The sequence below is a fragment of the Buteo buteo genome, chromosome 9, assembly GCF_964188355.1.
Source record: "Buteo buteo chromosome 9, bButBut1.hap1.1, whole genome shotgun sequence".
Classification (NCBI taxonomy): domain Eukaryota; kingdom Metazoa; phylum Chordata; class Aves; order Accipitriformes; family Accipitridae; genus Buteo; species Buteo buteo.
This window is the reverse complement of record NC_134179.1, coordinates 29,615,673-29,636,313: the sequence shown is the minus strand read 5'-3', so window position 1 is coordinate 29,636,313 and position 20,641 is coordinate 29,615,673. Positions and strand designations below refer to the sequence as shown.

Here is a 20,641-nt window from a genome sequence, read left to right as displayed (position 1 = left end):
GTCTTTTATCACACTGTAGTTCTTACAACAATACATGTATTTATAGTGATAAATAGATATTTATGTATGTACAGACCTGCAACACACAAAGTAAGCCTTCAGTAAAAGCAAACAATTTCAAGCAAATGAGACAGCATTTTCCCTGTTGATGTGAAAGGCGGCAAATTTAGCTGGTATCTTCTAGTACCAGCCAATTTTGAGTTCCTCAGTTTGTAGATGCCCAACTTGAAGCTTTTCAGGACTGTGTGTTCACTGTCTATGAGCTTTTGTTTCCTATGGTAAGTGCCCAGTACACACTTTTGAAAATTATTAGGTTGACACCTGAAGTCAACAGACGTTTTTGGAGCTAGATGCTTGTCAGCATCTCTCGTGCTAGCAATGAGTGTCATTCTGAGCATGTCTTCTTAGCAGTTGTAGTATATGGAAAGGTAAAAATGTACTTGCAAAATAGCTGGCTTATATACTGTTAGCAGTGCGGCTTTAGGAAGATGTAATTCAGTACTAGCTGGCTGTAAAATACACATCCAACTGGATGCTAAAATTAGCCTCTTGCTGGTGCAACTAATTGCTATAAAATGAGTTTTGATGTGCCTACATAAGGAGCAATCCTATCTTTGAAAGCAGCGTCTTTGACCTCAGTGTACTGTACCTTAATATGATTCTTGGGATTGCGTGTTGCAATTTTGTAAATTAAAGCAATTTTTTTTATAGATTGAATGAATTTAGAATTCAGTGTCATTGATTTTAGAGGATATGATTTAGACATAGTAGTTTATTAAACTGAGGAATTGAGATCCAGTTTAGCTATTTGCAACCTCTGGCCATTTTAAATCTTGGTCATTGGGTTGCTAAATTGAGGTGGATATTTACATTATCATCTGCTGCTCCCTGTGCCCCCTGGAAATGGTGTTCAGTCTGTATAGTGATGTGTGGTGTTGCATTGTTTTGACATACTTTTAGGCACTCTAGAATGTGGTTCTGGTTCTAAACTGCTTAGCAGCTGGTTAGATACTACAGCCTCATCGTGGTGAGGTCAGAAGAATTTAGGTAAGTTTTCATTCAGTCCTAAAACTGATCTATAAAAGCTGCACTGATATGAGAGAATTTCTGTTGTACAGAGAAACAGTTACAATTAGTGTGAGTTTTAAAATGCGCATTCTATATGTCGTTTTTTTAGTCCGTGTGTGTATACATGTACATGCACACTTGCGCACATACGGGCAGACTAACCTTCCATCAGCATTTCTCTCCTGCTATGTATGTATAATTCATATTCCATGTCGCTGGTGTCAGCAAAGCACTTTTTCCGTGTTATTTTCTCCAACAGCAGGGTAATGCAGCACTGCTGATGGACTAGAAGGTACTGGTGAGGAAATATAGTAATGGACATGGTGCATTAAAATGTCAAAAGGAAAAAGAACGAGGCAGAAATGGGGAATAAATTTTTTAAAAAGAATAATAATATAAATAAAAACCAGAACTCTTTTAGGTGTTTTACATCCTAGAGCCTGTCAATTTCTATGCAGTAGTTTCCAGTCTGGCCCTTTTGATCTTGAAACTTGGGTTTAAAATTCTAATTGTGATTTTTAAAGCTGTGGTTATGTATCAGGAAGACTTGAAGTGCTACAGTAAAACTTACTGTCTTTAATCCCTGGCAAGAGTATGTATTTTCCATTGTTTTCCCTTTTCCTCTTAAGCTTGGAGGTGCTGTTGTTCTCTGCTGGGAAGTGCAGTGGAGTGCAGGAAGGTTAAGTACTCATTCAAGTTTCTTTGCTTATTCAAACCAGGCTACTTCTAGATGAAAGGCTGCCAACTGTGAAATCCCCAAAGTAAACTAGGCTAAGATAGGACTGGTAGCCATAATTGGAGCCAGTGCTGGGGTACGTTATCTGTTGCCTTTGAAATAAGCCCCTAGCAGAAAGGCTCTTTCTGCCAGGTCTTTTATTTAACATTCAGTCACAGGGAAGGAGTTACTCCTGTTCAAATTCAGGCCATTCACAATTCTCCAGTCTCAAAGTGTCTGGTCATTTCCCCTCTAACCCACTCCTCTGAACACTCCCAGACTTCAGATTTCCTTCAGGGATCCTCATGGCTCACCCTGAAATGAGCCCCACTTTGCTTTCTGTTAGTGCTGTTTGAATATCCAGGCAGTACATTTCAGTCCATGAAACTACATTTGGCTTCCAAAATAAAAAAAAGTCCATGTATAGTTTCAGCTGGGTGAAGTGGTATTGCTTCTTGATCTAAATGACTGTATAGTGTTTCTGTGAACTCCAAATAGCTGCTGTGCTTGCTCCACCTGAGGCTGGCAGCGTTTCAGTAAGAGGTAGAATATTTTCTGTCTATGCCAAGTTTCTGTGTGATTTGAGGGGTTAAAGTCCAAATATTAATGCTTACTGTAACTGTAATTTCAAAGGGAGCTATTAAACAGTATTGACTGTTTTTCTTCAAAAGGACCCATGCTTCTTCCCTCTTCATGAGAAATAGTCATTTATATCAAGCTGATTTTTTTATTATTTCTTTTTTTGAAAGGGCACTTCCTTTCCTCATGTTTTGCTTTTCAAAGCAGAACCATATATGGCTTTTTTCTACAGTGTATTAGGAGGGGTGAAGTACAACTTAGCTTGTATGTATTTATTATAGTAAAGGGAGAGCTGGAAATCACACTTTTGTGATTTTTTTTAATTTTTTTTTTTTTTTAATGGAGATGCATTTTGTAGATCAGCTCAAAATTGCTGATAAAATAATGTAAGGATTGGAAGAAACTGTGCATGCTGAGCTAACCAAAGCCTTTCCTTTTGGGCGACTAAGAGAAATACATTTTTATCTGGAATTTTGTTTTGCTAAAAGGTAAATCCATCATTTTGGAGCCCTGGATGTCACCATGCTGCAGAGCTCGTGCAGGCAACCAGTGATTTGGGGAGGCATTTTTTCTTTTTTGGTTACTCATCAATCAAGTAGACTGCTATATGCTGTTCATGCCATTAGAGATTAACCACAGACCTCAAGAGTCCTCCTCCTTCAGAGAGTAACCATTCTTAAATTGTGAAAGCAGGAGTATGTTGGGAAGGAAGGGTGATTTTCAGAGTCACGAGTGAGAATTTTCATTCATCTTAGAGAGAATTCTAATTTGATTATTATTGTGTCAGGTTTATTTTGGCTTGATTTGGTTATTTAGGAGAGCTGTTGCCCTCTACAGAAGTACTAATTATTTTGAAACAAAATTGCAGTGTAGGACTCTGTGTAGTTTATTAACATTCTGCCTCAGAGTAGGATGTTATGTAGAGATTCTGTACCTGAAAAGGTGATCTTTAGGGCATTAAGAATGCAGTACTTCATTAATTGTTATTATATAAAAGTAAATAAGGGAGGACTTTATATAGAGTGGCAAGAAGTGTTTCAGATGAGGAAACTGGATTTTCACACTGTCTGTCTTTTTGCCTATTAGCCAGAAGATCTACTAGTTTAAATCACAGTATTAGTCAGGGAAAAAAAACAAACAAACAAACAAAAAAAAAACCAAACGAAACAACCAGAAGAATAGCCATCTGTTTAATGGGACTCATGAAGAAAGCTAATTCCGTGACTGCTGTGTGTGGTTTGGCACATACATTGTAAAAGTACAAGACTGTGATTGAACAGCCTAAGATTTTTGTGACAGAAAGGGAGAGACATAAAAAACAGCAGGAGAGTTTCAGGTTTTAGAGCAGATTTAAGGTTTTACATTGTTTTACAATGGTGGTAGTTGAGAGAAAATTAAAACTTTTTTTTTTAGCAATGCTGCCTGGGGAAATATGAGTGGGAAGAGCCCTTCACTTTATTGACGGAGTTCAGATGGGAGCATCAGTTCTAACTGGACATATAAGTAACCTTATAAGAATCATATTCAATAATAACATAACAGCAGTAAGATTTTTTTAATGATGGCCAGCAGTCTCACTAACACATTAAATACCTGTTGCAGTTGTCACAGTAGGTTTTGGGCATCTTCAGAGCCAAAGATGAAGAAAAGAGCCAGCTGAAACCACACTGACATATGCATCACATTGCTCTTGTGAAACTGTCTAGAGTGCCAAAGTGCCAAGACTGATGGTAATAGTGGTAGTAATAATATTGATAAACATATAACAGCTCCAAGCTATTGGGCAAAGATAGGTAAGTGAAAATGTGTCTGTTGGGAAATCCCTTTGGAGAACTTCCTCGCCATGCTGCTGCACATGCACGGTTGCATTCAGTGTGCTGTCAGCCAGATGACATTTTACTATGAAAAGATACACTGAAGAGCTGGCATGCAATGATCAGGATTTTATTAGATTTTCAGTTGGTTGCCAGCACAGTGAGCTCTGTGGAGCTGCAGTGGTGCTCAAAACCGGTGCAAGGACGTGACTGAACATGGTAGGAACGTGGTGAGAGGTAGCAGGAGGTCCACATCCCCAGGTGAAAGAGGAGGGAGCTCAGAGGTCGAGCCTCTCCTGAGGCAGTGCCCACCAGAGGAAATTGAATTACAGAAACACGCAGTGTCTTTAGCTTCCTGCAGCTTTTTAGCACCACGCTTTGGTGACCTCCTGGCTGTTCATGTGCTGGGAACAGACTTTTACCCACTTTCAAGTAATCATTCTGGGAGAGAATTCATAGGGCCTTCCGACTTTTTAATAGAGCTATTTATAAACATGCACAAAAATAGAAGGTGCATAGTGAGAGAGTCATATGAGTCATTCCCATTTTGATATCGAGTGACACTGGGCTAAATCATCCTTCTTGGCATTTTGGTTCAGATTGACTGCATCATGCCATACAGGGCAAATGTCTTTTTTTGCTACAAACCCAATTCACGCATGCTCCTGCTTGCCAGACAGTTTACAGCAGCCCTCTCTTACCCATCACACACTCCACTTGGGCTAAGAAATGTATCTCCTCAAGTGCTCAGTTACTATGTCTGATGGGGACAGTGTGCAAGCAGCTGCTGTTTAAATCCACGTTGTCAGGAAGGTAGGCAGGGGTCACTAAGAGCGGAGCTTTGGTGGGATTACAAGCCATTTGACTTGGCCCGCTTTTCAGTAGTCCCATGTTTTCTGTCACACAGCATTATATTATATTGTACTTATCCAGTACAGGTTGCACTGAGTACAAAGGGCTTAGTTCGTTCTTATACAAATAAATTCAAATATGGAGGTCTTTCTGCATTTGTAAGAGTGCTGCACAATAAAGGCATTTCAGGGAATTGCTGTGGGTTTGAAGACTGGTGACCAAATGCTGTGGTCACCATGAAATTTAGACCAAAAAAACTTTAATTAACACAAAAGGAGCTTTATAAAAACAAAATTAAATAGCTGCAACCTAAAAACCAAACAAGCAAACAAAAAAAACAAACCCAAAAACCAACAACAACAACAAAAAAAAAACAAACAAAAAAAACCCTACAGTATTTCACTAAACATCCTTCATGTTTTTCAGTCACACACCCTTATATCATTAGGATCAAGTGAAGTTAAGGATTTATTTTTCTGCATGCTTGTGCTATGTTTTCCTCACTGCATTCAACTACTTTATTATTCTTCTGGCCATATTTTAGACCGTTATTAATCTTGGTTCTCTTCCTCAGTTTTTGTTATCTGTAAAATGGGGTAGGGAGATTTATTCTGATCTCAGCATGCATTCATTGCAGTGTAGTTGTGTTGTTATTAGCGTCGATATTCATGAATTACACATGCCTCTTAAGTTGCTCTTCCAGTGTTTGATGTGGTGTGACACTCCTGTGTTTTATTGGGCTTTAAATGACTACCAAGTAGGTAGCCCATCAGGCAGGTGTTTTCACTGGAAAAAATGGTGAATGTGATGACAATAGCATGTAACCAAACGATAAGTTTTTGTGGCTGCTTTTCTGAGGGGCTGAGCATTGAATCAGCCTAGTAGGAACAACTAATTTTTAAATTTCTTCTCTCTCCTTTGTTGTTTCTTAGTGGAATACAAGTGACGGTGATGATGCTAAAAGCACAAGTATTTGCGTAATCAGAAGAAAAAGAATGTATTTAGAAAGGCTATTTCTGTTATTCTTCAAAAAAGTATGTCGCACAATAATCTTTAGATCAGCCAGACAAAGAAAACAGGCAATGTGCTCGGTCAGACTGCAGTGGATTACAAGGTGGTGTGCACTATCACATAATTATGATGCTAGAAAATTATTTCCCATTTTAGCATTGCCATTTAGGCCCGGTTGCTGGGGAGAATAGTTCGGTGTTGGTTCTGTATGCCTGATGTCAGCAGACACACACATGCATACTGGTACAAATCTGGATGCTTTTTGATTTATGTCTCCTAGCGTTTTGTCAGTGTCAGTGCATTTCAGAGCTTTGGCCTCCCCTTTTCACGCATGCACACACACACAAGTGTAAAATTTTCTTTTTCCTTCTAACCTGACAAATGGAAAAAAATCTTGTGGCAGACCTAACACCTGTCAAGTCACCAGCTTTCATGGTTGCTTTTTAAAAACTTTGTTACTGCAAGTGGCGAGCTTCCCCACTGAACAGAGGAGGAGATGTAAATCCAGGTTAGTGCACTTACAGTAGCAACTAACAAGAAGGGGATACTTGGCTTTCAGATATAGTGATGTTAAATTTGTTTGTTTTATTTACATGGGAACTGCCTTTAATGCCGTTTTATAGCTACTCAAGCCAATATTCAGATTTCATGTGTCTTGGCCTTTGCTAACAGTGCTGACTCACCAATGAACTTCCAGTCAGAGCAAAATAAGCAATGTTGGGGTTTATTTTATCTGTGCTCTCATCTCCCTCCTCCAGTTCTCCCATATCCCCTGATGACAGAAACAGTTTCACTTCTCCAAGGAAGCCCATAATGTAGCAAGAAGGAAAATCCGTAACAAAAGAGCATATGTATCTGCATGCACGTGTTTATATGTAAATTCTCCAGAGAGAAAGCATTCACGGGTCTCACTCCTGAATTACTCTCATTATAATAACCCATTTGGTGTCAAAGTATGACAGATTATAAGCGCTTAAGGCTAGTCCCAGCTCAAGACAGATTTAAATAAAGTACTTCTGGTTATTGTGCAGGTCAGTGTGTTTAAATAACAACCCCCCAAATCATACTTTGACATTTAAAAGAGAGAGGAAATATTGTCATGCTGCAGACCTGGCACAGATAAGCACAGGGCAATTTGGTCAGTACAGTGTGATTTGTGAGCGCAGCCTAACGCAGTCATTTTCACAGTTTGTAATCAAGTAGCCACCTTAGCAGTGTGTCAGCATTAAAAAAAAAAATGTTCCTTTTAAAATGTTTACACAAATTACTCCCCTGAGGTGCTGCAGTGCATTCGCTGCAAAACTGATGTAGGTTAAAGATCTGGAGCAGAAATGGCAAACTTCCATGAGCTTGTGGGCCTTTTTTTTTTTTTTTGCCAACCAATTGCTCAGGTAGCCAGGTCGTGGTACCAGGATAATTTTTAAGGTCCAGTGCCTAGGGCAGGATAACCGGGAGAAATCCCTGTGTTATGTGAGTGCTGTGGGAAGTGTCAGGAAGCACAGTGCAGAGGTGCCTAAATAATAATTGGTGTAAGCTTGCAGCCACCAGGATGTGTGAGGTGTGACTCAGTGGCAGCTCTTCCCTACCTGGGCTGTGCTCCCAACCCTTGTTCATGCTTCATAGTCTCCCCTCCATTTCCATCTTTTCTGCCCCAAACTCTCCTCACCTCCAGCCCTTCTAGACTCTCCACCTCTGAACCCTTCTTCTGTTTCCTACATGTTTCTGTGCTTGATTCACCCCTGTGCTCAGGCTGCCACAGGGTTCATTACAGAAGCTGGATCATTTTTTTCTGACTGCATGAAAGGCTTTGCTCCAATGTTACAGGTTTAGATCAAGAGGAGAGCACAGAGTGCCAGATGCATGCCAGAAATTCCACAGAAAGTTGTAGAACTTGGGATCCCTCTGCACACAGCAAAAATAGTTGGGAAGTTGGGATCTCTCTGCACACAGCAAAAACCTGACCTTTGACATGTTTCCGTATGAAAAGTTGTGTCTTCATTTTTTGTCCTGCTGGGAAGCATAATCCACTTTTATCATTGTCCATAGCTAAACCACACCTACCTCTGAACTCAGTTTTGTAATTAGTTCAAATTTGTTCAAATCTGAGGAAGACAACAGTAAAAACCTTCATCAGATGGCAACACTGAGGAAGTACTAAATCACATACCAGAAAATATTAAATGCAAGGACTGCAGAGTGAGTTCTGTGTAGCAGTTGGAGACAACACACTAACCTACTGGTGATTTCAGGTCCAATTAAAGGAAGACATCTCAGTATAAGAGACACTGCTCGGCAGCTGTGATCACTCATGTGCTCCTTTGTACTGTCATTGCTCTTCTTCCTTAAAATTTCTTTGTTCGGCTTCTTAACAATGACCAGATCTCACATGTCATCTCCTCTCTTCAAATACACGGACTTTTGCATTACCTCAGTAGACACAATTAGATCTGATGCTACTTGTTTTGTAGAGGAAAAAGATTAAGTGCAGATTAAGCTTTGGGTAAATTGCAAAGTGAAGGAAAACAAAAGAGCAGAACAGCACCTTCTTAAAAGGGAATGTTTTGAATTTGACCAGTTGTATTTTGGACCCAATAGTACACCAGACTATCAACAGCACAATCTAGGATCATAGGGTCATTCAGGCTGGAAGGAACCTCAAGAGGTCTCTGGTCCAACCTTCTCCTCAGCAGGCTTAGCTGAGAGCTCAGGGCTTTATCCAGTTGGGTCTTGAAAACTCCAAGAACAGAGATTGCACAGCCTTTCTGGGCCAGCAGATCTAGTGCTTGAATGTTTTCACTGGGAAAAGGGTTTCCTTATGTCCAGTCTGAACTTCCCGTGTTTTAACTCTTGCCCGTTGTGTCTCATCCTCCCACCATGCCTCACTGTGAAGAGCCCGGCTTCATCTTGCTGACCTCCCTTTATGTGCTGGGGGCTGCTGTCAGGTTCCTCTCGAAAGCTGTCTCTGCCCCAGGCTGAACTAACCCTTGTCCTTCAGCCCCTCCAGGGTGAGTGGTCAAGCCCTGACCGTCTAAGGGCTCGTCTGCTAAACTCGCTCCAGTTTATCATCATCTTTCCTTTACTGCAGGATCCAAAGCTGGACATGATACTCTAGATGGAATCTAATGAGTGCCAAGTAAGGAGGGGATGATCAGTTCCCTCCATCTCCTGGCTCTGCTCCTGGTCACACAGCCCAGGATGTTGTTGGTCCTCTTTGCTGCCAGGGCACTCTGCTGGCTCATGCTCAGCTCCCTGTCTGCCAAGATGCCCAGGGGCTTTTCAGCAAAGCTGCTCCCCCCCAGTCAAGCCCCAGCCAGCACCGCTGCAGGGGACTCGTCCTTCCCAGGTGCAGGACCTTGCACTCGTCCCTGTTGACTTTCATAAGGTTCCTGTCAGCACATTCCTCCAGCCTGTCTAGGTCCCCCTGGGTGGCAGCCCTTTCCTCGAGCATAACAACTGGCTCTGGCATTATGCAAGTGCTGTGAATTACTAAATTGTCAACAGAGTAAATAAACCACAGAAAGCAAGCAGATTCCCCCCTTCTCATTTTTAATCTCTTCCATTTGCTGAATACTTGGACATCTACTTGTAACAGTAGAGCAGAAAAAAGAAATGTGTAGGCTTAAGCATAGTGTTTAAATTGATAGCATAATCCTAAATTTGTATTGGCCCAGCTGCTTTTTCTTGTAAATGGGGAAAAATATATGATCAGGGATCACAGTATTGGAAGAGTTAGAGTTGGAAAATATCTGACAGGTCATCTAGTTCATATGTAGTGCAGGATTCCTCCGACCAGTACATTTTCCAATGTGTTGTCTGTGTGCAGAAGTGTCAAGTACTGGGGTTTTCTTCATTCCCTTGGAGGGTAACGGCATCTCACCATGAAGACATTTTTTTCATTATACTCAACATAAGTGTTTCTTTTCTTAATTTCTTCCTATTATTACTAATTATCACTTGTGTCATCCTTAAGCAACCCAGCCATTGGTGTTTATGTGGTAAATATTGTAAAACTGTATACTTAAGTGGGTTTGTTCTGCTATAGAATTCATAGCCGGTCAGTTGAATTTTTGCCATTAGATGTCACTACGTGTACAGCAGACTGTTTCTGAAAGACTTGATTTTTATTTAGCCTCCTGGAAAAATGGAGGAGGGAATTGGGAGATGTAGGAGAGAGTCTGGTAGTACACTTTGAGATAACTACTTCTTAAATACTATGTTGGATATGCCTTTACTAAAAGCAGCACAGAAGGAAACATAAGATTTTTGACTTAACTCCAACAACCAACAGATGATGCTGTGACCTTAAGCATATATAAATATGTTTAGCAGCTGCTGTGTAACATATTTATAAGTGTTTAGTGACCTGGAGGTTAATCAAAATGAGTTTGGTGATCTCAGCTCGGTTCTTAATGGACTTCACTTCATATTATAGCACTGATGCAGCACAATTTGTCACAGTCGGCAGTCCTTACTCAAAGGAGGCCCACTGTGGACTGAGAATTAAAGGCTGAAGTAATACCTGATTATTTCTCCCTAAAGAAACTTTCCATTTCAAGCCATCATAGAGCAGAATAATACGCAGAGGAGCGCTGTGCTGCGCACTGCACCCAATCTCAGGATAAAATAGCATTTGCTCTTACAGGATGGCACCTTTCAGTGTTACTGAAGCAGCTCACATGTGCTGCGGTCAGTGCTTTGATAGGGGACCAGGGAAGGATGAAGTTCTGCCAGGGGTGGTGCTGAGTCTTTTCATTTGCTGGACTCTTTCCAGAGATTGAGAGCTGTGTCTGTTCCAAGTACGGCATTACATGGGAGGATGAAAGGGAAAGGTATTGCCTTGCCAGATGAAATTTCAGAATTAGGTTCTGCCATTGAGGTCTGCCTTTCTGGGTACAGAAGCAATTTATTTAGACCTCAGTTGTTTTCTTGCTGTCCTGGCCAAAGCTAGTATATTCCTTTTATTTAATTTCCACTCCCTGTCTAAACTGGAAATAGTTTCCTACTTTTTGATTTAAAGCTGTTGTACAGCAGTACGCTTTCATGAGCTACAATTGAGATTGATGTCCATAGTGGGTAACATGAAATAGGTTGTACCGCAATTTGAGACAATGAACAGCCTCACAGCTTAGGAGATATACATGCTATAGGAAGTAATAGTATTGAAATATTAGTTGGTAAGGACCAATTTCAGCTTACCTGCAAGGTGCGTATCTCCTGGGTATTTTTAAAGCAAAAGAAGGACATTGGAGAGATAGATACCTGTAGAGACTTCTGCCTTTCCCAGAATCCCAGCCTTACTCCATAAAAGAACCTTTCAAAATCTATTACTTCTTTTTTAAAGTGTAAAAATGCACTTGCACATTTTCTCCATCTTCACTAGTAACTTTACCCGGTAACGGAAAGAATCTCGCTTATCCAGCATAGAAAGAACTTTTCAGTTAACTGCATTTGTTGAAATATAGCAATTTTCAGCTAAAAAAGGGGGGTAGGGGTGTTTAAGATACAGTATTTACATAAGAAAAGCTTGATTGTGTGACTGAAATCTTTTAAAGTTGTTGCCAAATGGTCCTGTTCTTCTCTTTTCCTTTTGTAATTTTCCCTTGGAGCATTGCACGGCTGTGCATTTTAAATCTTTTCCCTCCACTACTCATTGCAAGCTTCATCAGGGAAATGACATTGTATGGCAGTTGTCTCCTTCATATCAAAAGAAAGCCTTTGCCTCTTTGCAAGAGTGAAGAAAAGTTTATATTCAGAGAGCAAAGGACAAAACTGACTTGGAAAAAGATGCTGTATTTAGATAACATGTTCTCTTTTCCTTTGAAGAAATTCACAATGTGTCAAGAAAAATTAGGCCAAATAGTGCTTTAATGGTCTTCCTCCTGTACCTCCTAAAAAAGAATCCATTTCTGCCAATTGCGTTAAGATTCTGCCATGAGTTTGGAGAAGACAAGAAGCCACTGAAGTTATTCAGGGTTGTTAGTTTGGGGGTTGTCTGTTTTGTTTGAATACTATATAATAATGAAAAGTAGAATTTATACCAAAACTCCATCTTGCTACCAGGACATGCAGCTTTCCTTGCCTGTAGTATAAAATTAAATGCTTTGCTTTTCGTGAGGAAAAAAAAAGCTGACAGGGGTTGTTGCTTGCTCTCTTGTCTCCTTTATTTGGAAAAACAGAATAAATTTACAGAGGGTACATTGAAGAAACAGGTCTGAGTTTTTTGTATTTTCCTATGTAGGCTATGAATATACAAGTAAGTATGTTTTTTGCATGTGTTTTTATTTATATATATTATTTTATATGTGTAAGTCTATATCCGTAAACATATCATAATATGTGCAGTCTTCAGCTGTACCAAGAAAAGGTAGATAATTATGGATTAAAAGAATGAAAGGTTATTTTTTAAGTTGGATCAGGCATTACATCAGGTTTTCCTGCTTACTTGGATTGGATTATTTTCTTCCTTGTGCCTCAGTTTACTGTAGAATTTGATAAATCAAGTACAAAGCATACTTAGATACTTTTTAGAACTTCAAAGTAGGTGAGGTTTAGCCTTCAATAATATTTGGTCAGACCTTCACATCTGAAGAGGTGGAGAATTAGGTAAGGGCTTAATTTAGGGCAGTTTTTGAGACAAACTTTAAGTCTCAGTTATGAAAGCATTATACAGATAAGTGATTAATTTTCAAAACCAAATAGTTCTGCTGAGGTTTCTTGTTTCAACAAAACGTATTGCATACGTGATTGCTTGAAAGATTGGACATAGATGGCATGTACAAAAGGTGAACATTGTATTCAATGCAATAACATCAGATACAGAAATCTGAAACAGATTGTATGGTACCCATTTTCTTCTGGTCATTTCACCGTTTTTTAAGCTATGACAGGTAGGGATTTCTATTACATGGTCAAAATGCAATTCACTGGAATTTTTTCATGCCAACACTAGGTTCTAATTTTTACTCCTGATCACGTTGCTGTCTACTCATAGGACAAATAATATGGGTTGTATTTTTCTGCTGATTGGTTGTGACGTATAAAGACATTGTATACAACTCTTGAAATTTTTGTTCAGTACAGTTCTGTCTCAGATACACGGTAACTAATTCAGGCCTAATTCAAAGCTCCCCATGTAGGTAAAATGAACTAATTGCATCCCTTCACCTTAGCTATTGGCAAACAATAGGAGATGTACTCTGTGACAAACCACAGCATCTTCAGCAATGAGATACATAATGAGACGTCGTGTGTGTGCTCTTTCTTCTCGTAGGCAAGGCAATTTTCCTGCCATGAATCAGAGCGGTATTATGGGATCCAGCTCCCCCTACACTCAGCCGATGAACAACACCTCTGGCTTGATGAACCCGCAGGGTCCTCCTTACAGCATGGCACCTAACATGGTGAACAGTTCAGCAGGTAATGGTGGGTAACCTTTCAGCAGTGGCCTTCCTCCATAAATCTGCTTAATGGTACCAGCCCTGGGCTGGTGGCAGGGGGATAGTCGTCTTCATTTGATTCACCCCTGTTGGGTGGTTTGGATTGATTCAAAACTAGGCTAAGGTATTTGCATTTTTTTGTACAGTAACTCACACATTTTTCATTAAGTCCTTTTGCACAGCATGTAGATGAGTCCAATGTTTTGAACAGTTCCAGCAACACTCGGACCCAGTTTGACGTAGGTGTTGACTAGCAAGTATATGTATATTTGAGTGTATGTGTCTGCAAGAGAGGGAAGGAGAAAAACCTCATCTTTCAAGAGGCTGTTGTTGCTTTTCAGTGTCTTATTTCCTAAGATATTTAATGTGGTACTGGTTTAAAAAAGATGTGCACCTGCTCTGACTTGAAGATGCTGTAAGTTGAGCACTTAAAATAATTACTCTGTTCTGAAAACATAGACCATATTTACTGTTTCCAAAATTCATATAACCATATATAGGGTTTCTTCATTTACTTATTTAAATATCAGTATATGAAATTTAATCATAGCTTCCTTTTGCAAAAAAACCCCACATACTGAATGTAGCTGCTGGGTTTATCCTTCATATCATGACTTGTGAATTTAGAATTATTCGCAGCTTTGTGCGTGACTATGAAGACAGGGGAATGTAGTTCTGTGCAAATGTGCTTTACAGTCCATATTCAGCTTGAAGTCCTAACAATTCTCTTCCATCAAGATAATACTTCAGTAAAGATCCATTCTTTGATTGAGGTGGGTTTGGATGGAGTTTCAATGACCCTGAAGTGCATCCTCCCAAATACTTATTGCAGTCATGGAGTTTCTGTGCATGCTTTACTGATTACATTAGCCCTTTTTGAAACGTTGGGGGGTTTTGAAGTTTTTCTGAAAGCTGGATAGGTTGAGCTACAGTGATTTAATGTTGTGTCTTAGTTGGTTTTGTTTCTACTTTTATTTATTTCTTTAGAGATGGCTTACTACTTAAATTGTATCTTACCAAGAGCCTGCATTTTGGTATCTTCCTCTCTGCCCTGTTTAGCCTGTTTTGTTCCTTCATCCTTTGCCTCCTTCCCTGTCTTTCCTCCCTGTTAATTTTATATGTCCTTGCTTCCTGGGCAGAAGATGGCCACCGTGAGATTCTAGTGTCTAGTATGTCCAGAGGGTTCCTTTCCTCTACATAGGAGCTCGTGGGACGCTTAACAGTGTCTTATTTTTCAAGAATGTTATGTTACGTTTTTGGTTAGCAGAAGAAACAGAAAGGAAGCTGTTAATCAGTAAGATTTAAAAAAAAAAAAAAAAAAAAAAAGGCTTTTTCCGGTGCTGACTTGGAAGCCATTGGTTAGTCCAGACAGCACACTTCACCGTCTGGATGAAGAGGGAAAAGCTGTTGAAAAGACCATTAGATAATAGCTTGCTTTTACCCCACTAGAGCTGTCCCAGGTAATATTATGTTTTGTTTTTGTAGTTATGTGTTTTGTCTGGCTTGCTGAAATAAAATTACTTCTGAGCATTGAAACTGTGCTATAAATTCTGTTTTGCTATTAGCAGAAGTAATTTTTCCCCTTTTTCCTTTGGCCCCCAGAGCTGCAAAAATAACCAACAGCAAACAGATGGCAGAGTGCCCTGCCTAAGAAGATTTATGTATTCCTAAGGAATAACCAGTTTAAAGGAAGATTCACAGAGGTTTTTTTGTTCAGATAATTCAGCCATTCGTTATTTCATACAGTGGAAATCTGTTCAATGCAAGGCCATTTATCCTAGCAGTCTTTTGTATGGGGTAGTCATACTCTTTTTATTGTGTTATGCATTCTGAAATATTGGATTTTTAATAATTTAAACATTTATCAGGGTTTTTTCTGCCAGTGCGTTTGTGAGGTTTTCTTTTGTTCCAGTTTTATTAATTCAAAGATTACCCAATGGAAAGTAAGTATGAGATGAACTAGAGGAGTTCAGTGCATCTCTTTTCCTCTGTGTGTGAGCAGACATGCATCTAGATTGCTTTATGCAGCCAACCTCCAAGAGCACACAGACAGTGTTGGTAGGCAGGGGCAGGGAGGAACAAAAAGAGAAAGTTAGGTGTGAATCTACTGCTAGGGGCACATGCGGTGGGAATGCTGCATTTCCCCCTATCCTGACTCATCCTTCTGCTTGGGTCAAAGAAATGAAGGGCTGAGCTTAAGACAAGTGTAAATACAGTACTTAAGATGATAATGTCTTGAGCTGGGGGAGCACTTCAGGGCCAGGTCTGGCCCTGCATTTGATGAGGTGGAAAACTTGCAGGTGATACCTACTTACGGCCTTGAAAATGGCATTTTCTGTAACACAAAGACCAGTTCAGCTATCTGGCTCTTGAGCCTTTTTCCCCACTGGTGTAAAGTCACACGTCTGTTGGATAAGCCAGGGTTCAGTCAATCTGCAGGGCCAAAAACAAATGCAGCTGAGTGGCTGCTGATGGAGTGAAGTGTGGGCATTAGTTAACTTGCTCACCTGCACTGAGCAGGAACAACTGTGGTTTCAGGTAGAGGCCAATGAAAATCTAAGGTAAGCAATAGGGAGAAGTGGGTTTCTTAGTTGTCTAGGTTTTGGAGAGTGCAGTTGCATTGCCTGTTTTGAGGGAGGAAGGTAGGTTTTGGTTATATTCACTTTAATCAAATGCACTTTTAGGTTTTGCTCTAAAATAGAGCAAGATTGCTGATGCTGATGGAATTGTTTTCATATGGTTTTAGAGCTTCAGTACAGCTAGGTATAACACTGGTTTTGCCACATGTTTTATTAGTATTTATAACTCCTTATTACCAGTTGATCCTTTTTTTGTCTATAGTTTTTTTAATTAATGTCTCAGTTGAAAGGAAAATCATGTTGCAGTTCTGCACAGTGACTGTGGATCAAACAACAGATCGCCAGCTTCTGCTGATGTAGAGCAGTTTAGGAACACAGAAATTATGAGATCAAAGAAGACAGATCCTTTTGATAGAGTATCCCATCCATAACAATAACAAAAGCTTCAACAAGAAGTGCCAGAGTCGCTTCACAATTATGGAACAAACTGCCATTCAGAAAAATTGTATAACCTCCACTGTCCTTTTGTTATACGAGTTCACATTTCCCATACATATTTAGATTTTCTTCCCCCTATTTTTTAAATTCAGGCTTTAGAATATATATAATAAAAGGAAACTTAGAAAACCCAACATAAATAAAATAGTAATTTCATGCTGTAAGCCTTGTTAATTCTAGTGAACATTATCTTTAAAAGGAAGTAATATGGAGTTTGGATCTCACAGATTTCCATATTGTGCTTGCACAGAAACTGACACTCATGATCTCTGCTGCCTCTGGAGGTGAACAAAACAATTAAAAAGCATTAATCTCCTTACTAACACAAGGTTCCTTTCCTAATTTCACTACCTCTGTCCTGCTGAAACCTTCCATTTTCTGGGTATTACTATTCCCAATGAATTTTTATTGTAATACTTGACATAAAACATGAAATTCTAGGAAAAGTTATTTGCGCTAAAGGAATGAAAAGGAAGCTCTTAAAAATAACATTAAAAATAGATACAACACCTTTTCATATACATTACATATATTTGACTTTGTATTTATTTGGATGACCCTCTGATAGAGAAAACAATAGTATTTATGAATGTGAAATCTTAGAAATTGGTTTTCTCTGCTTTGCAGCTTGGTTACATTTTTCTGAAAAATGGAAACCTCCATTTATTTCACAATTTTTTTGTTCTAATGTGTATCTTCGTATAAGCTGTTATATAATGCACATTTAAATAAACTTTCTGGGGGATGTCAGCAGTTGGTAACAGCTGAAGTATTCTATCACCTCTGCTCCAAACAAGCGATGACCATGATCCAATGGTCATTGTGTGACTGTAAAGCAAGCCAGCTTCTGGCATAGAGATGCCTATGTCCCAAACCGCGTGTACTTGTCATCCTTCAGAGGAGACTTGGTAGGCAGAAAGGAGGTGTTGCGCTGAGGTCCTTGGTGGCCCGCTCATCCCTTTCAGATAAGGTGCCCGAGTGCCCTCGGCTGTGCTTTTCCTGTCATTTGTGGCAGGACATTAGCTAATGCTGTTGTCTTTCTCCCGTTTTTCCGTGGGCATAAAAGCAGTGGGGATCCTCTTGGCAACTCCATGAGTCACAGATTCGCTGCTTTTTCTTTTTCTTCTTTTTTTGGGGGAGGGAGAGTACTAGGGGAGGAAGGGAGGGGAGGAAGGAATGTGTTACAGAGGATGTAATATTCTGTTTTGTAGAGTGTGATCTGTTATTGCACTAGCAATAAAGAAAAAAACAATGTTTGTGTATTGCTGCTCCTACAGTATTTCATCATCTTCTGGGACTGATAGAGCAGCCTTTAGCAAAAAAAGAAAACTTTGCTGCAGTTTTACTCATGTCAATATCTGCTTTTGAGTACATTAAATTCAGTGTGGAATAGTTAATTCAGGACCTTGACCCATACTTGCTTTTTGAAATCATTCTAGCTCTTAAATTCTTATAATAAGCCAGAGGCTAGTACTTGAAACCTATTCACAGTACGCTACAACACTTTTTGAGTCAAGATTTCCCTGTTATCCTCCTCTCTAAAATGTTTTATCCTTTGGTCTGCACTTCACACACAGAATTATTAGTACCTGTGTAGAAAGAGACAGTGTCTTATTTTAGCAGTTTCGTGACAATAACAGTATTTCACTGCTCAGAAAGGGTCAAAACAATGTTCTTGCTGTACCGTTTTGCTAAAAAAAGTGTAGGAATGTCTGTTTGCAAATCGCTGGAGAGTACGTTTGCAAGAAGTTATGAAACAGCATTTCAACAGTGGATAGAAAAGTAGCTGTGGAAACATCTTAAGTAAAAGCTGTAGGGAAACTAGACAACCTTGCAATTTGCTAGTAAAAACCTTGCAGTTCTCCTCTTCTAGGTAGAAAGAAGGGATGTAGATGAAGTAAATAATTTAGAACAAAAAGTGAAATAGAATTTGGGAAACTTTATTATTTTTTTCCATAATTGTCTCCCAACTCCTGATAGTTATATTTGCATATGGCAACAAAAAATATTCAAAAGCCAAAATTACTCGGTATTATTACATTTCTAAACATGATTAATACAGTCAGAGTATGTGTGGTAATTTGCAGACTAGAGTTACTTGCCCTTTACATGAGGTGTTAACTTAAACCTCTCTGGAAAAGGGATTTTATAAAGGAATTCTGATGGAAACAGGACTATCAGGAGTGGGCACAATTATTTTATTCTTTGTAACAGAAATACGATGTGCCAACCTAGATAACAGTGAGATATCAGCAGAGGATTTAGCCATGCAGGATTCTGGTGAAGAAGGATGATTGTTAACTTTGCTTTGTTTGACCTCTCTAAAATTGCTTTAGAGGGGAAGGATCATCTTTGGTTGCTTTGAAACTAAAGCTAAGACTTATTTTTTAGCGCTTTCACAGTATGAAATGTGTTAACTGTTAAAATGGATTTTGTATTACAGTTCTGCGTCCCAGTTTGAAACCAGACTGTGACATACATTTGACCATTTTGTACATATATTTTTAAAAAAAAATCTCTAAAAGAAAAATAACTTTTTTTTTCAACTGTGGAATTCAAAACTAAAACGCGTTAGGCTGCCGTCCTTCACTTCATAATGGTCACAAGCTGCCCCAACTCCTCAAACAGATGATAAGGGCAAAATGCATACAAATGAAATGCTTAGTGGATGCTGGCTTCCCAGTGTCATATTGCTTGGCTGTTTTGTTGAGGTTTCGCACACATACATAAAAATAACAGCATTTTTAGCTGATCCCAATAGATTTTTCTCTGCAGCTGCATCACTTGAAAAAGGCTTTTTGTTCCAATTCTTGAAGTCTTAAGTATTGCAAGTAATTTTTATTTTTTTTTTAAATCTCAATTATGATTTATGTGTTGTGATGACTTTAAGAGCTTGATTGGGCTACAAATGTGCTTTGAAAAAACAAGAAAATGTGCCCATGAAAAACACCGCCAGTTCAAAGCCGAATATTGAGCATACAGTTGTAAACTCACATGGCACGTGGCTGGGTAGGTTTTTTTGGCAGACCCATAGTCTCAACCTGCAGTGATGCTAAAGATATTAGCAAATTAGCACTGCAAAGCTTGCCAGCGTATTCGCCAGAGTCCTGCTCATGCTCTCACTGCTGTAATTAAAACTAATTATTTTCTAAAACATAGTAATACATGAATATGTGCAATAATCATTTTGTAGTGGGCAATCTGTGAAGTATTTTTAAAGCTTCTTTTCCCCCTCCTATCTTTGGCTTGCTATGCAGTGTGCCTGCTGCCTAGTGCAAGCCAGCATTGTCATTTTGCAGAGAGGCACGCTAGTCTGGTAGTGATCAGATTTATTTTTATTTTTATTAACAGCGATGCTTTGCCGATTCTTAAATTTGTAAGTTTGGGATATGTATTGTTTCCTTTTTATTGCCTTGTAGGTTATTCTATGCTGGTTTTCTTATCTCAGATCTTTCTTTGAAAGAAAGGCATGAGGGGGAGAGAAAAAGGAGAGGAAGGGAAGATAAGGTAATCCAGTCTTTCGCAAATGCTGTGCACATGGTTTTCTGCAGGGAAGGAATCACCTGTTGTTTTGCTGTTGTTCTCTGGTTATTTGCATTGATTCAGTGTCATGGCACCTCCTAGCATCTGCTCTGCCCAGTATTTTCTGCCTATTTATCTGAATGTTTTTTCTTGCATCTTTCTAGAAATCCAGGAACCCAGCAGCTCTGCAGCAATAATACCATACTTAGCACTTGCATCTTCAAATAAAAAAAAACCCTTAAACTCCTCACACCCCTGGGAAGCAACTGCGTGCCATTATCAGAGAAAGACATTTGTGCATTCCTTATAGTCCCACCTCATTTTGGCAGGAGGGGAAGAAGTTGAGTGCTGGTTCTCCAACAGAGCTGAGTTTACAGCTTTTAATTCTGTAGCTAAGGCTCATAGTGGCTGAGCCCTTCATACTGAAGTCATTGGGGGCAGGAATTATCTGCTGGACACCAACCTTAATACAGACCTAATTGGGAAATTCAGCCTTTTTCTCGGATTCAACACTGCAAGCAAAATGCACATCATTTTGATTTACATTTGTCTGTTGCTAAAGGGAAG

The 20,641-nt window shown here is 39.4% G+C and overlaps 1 protein-coding gene across 8 annotated transcripts in view; it reads left to right on the top strand.

Moving 5' to 3' along the window:
• Positions 1-20,641, top strand: part of ARID1B (AT-rich interaction domain 1B) — a 336,792-nt gene that overhangs the window by 278,721 nt on the left and 37,430 nt on the right. For 6 of the 8 annotated variants that reach the window (XM_075035940.1, XM_075035938.1, XM_075035936.1 and 3 more), the window contains one exon: positions 13,310-13,455. In XM_075035940.1, coding sequence (XP_074892041.1) covers positions 13,310-13,455 — 146 coding nt within the window. Of the gene's footprint in view, positions 1-13,309; positions 13,462-20,641 lie in introns of all 8 variants that reach the window. The other 2 variants (XM_075035934.1, XM_075035932.1) reach the window with 1 other exon arrangement.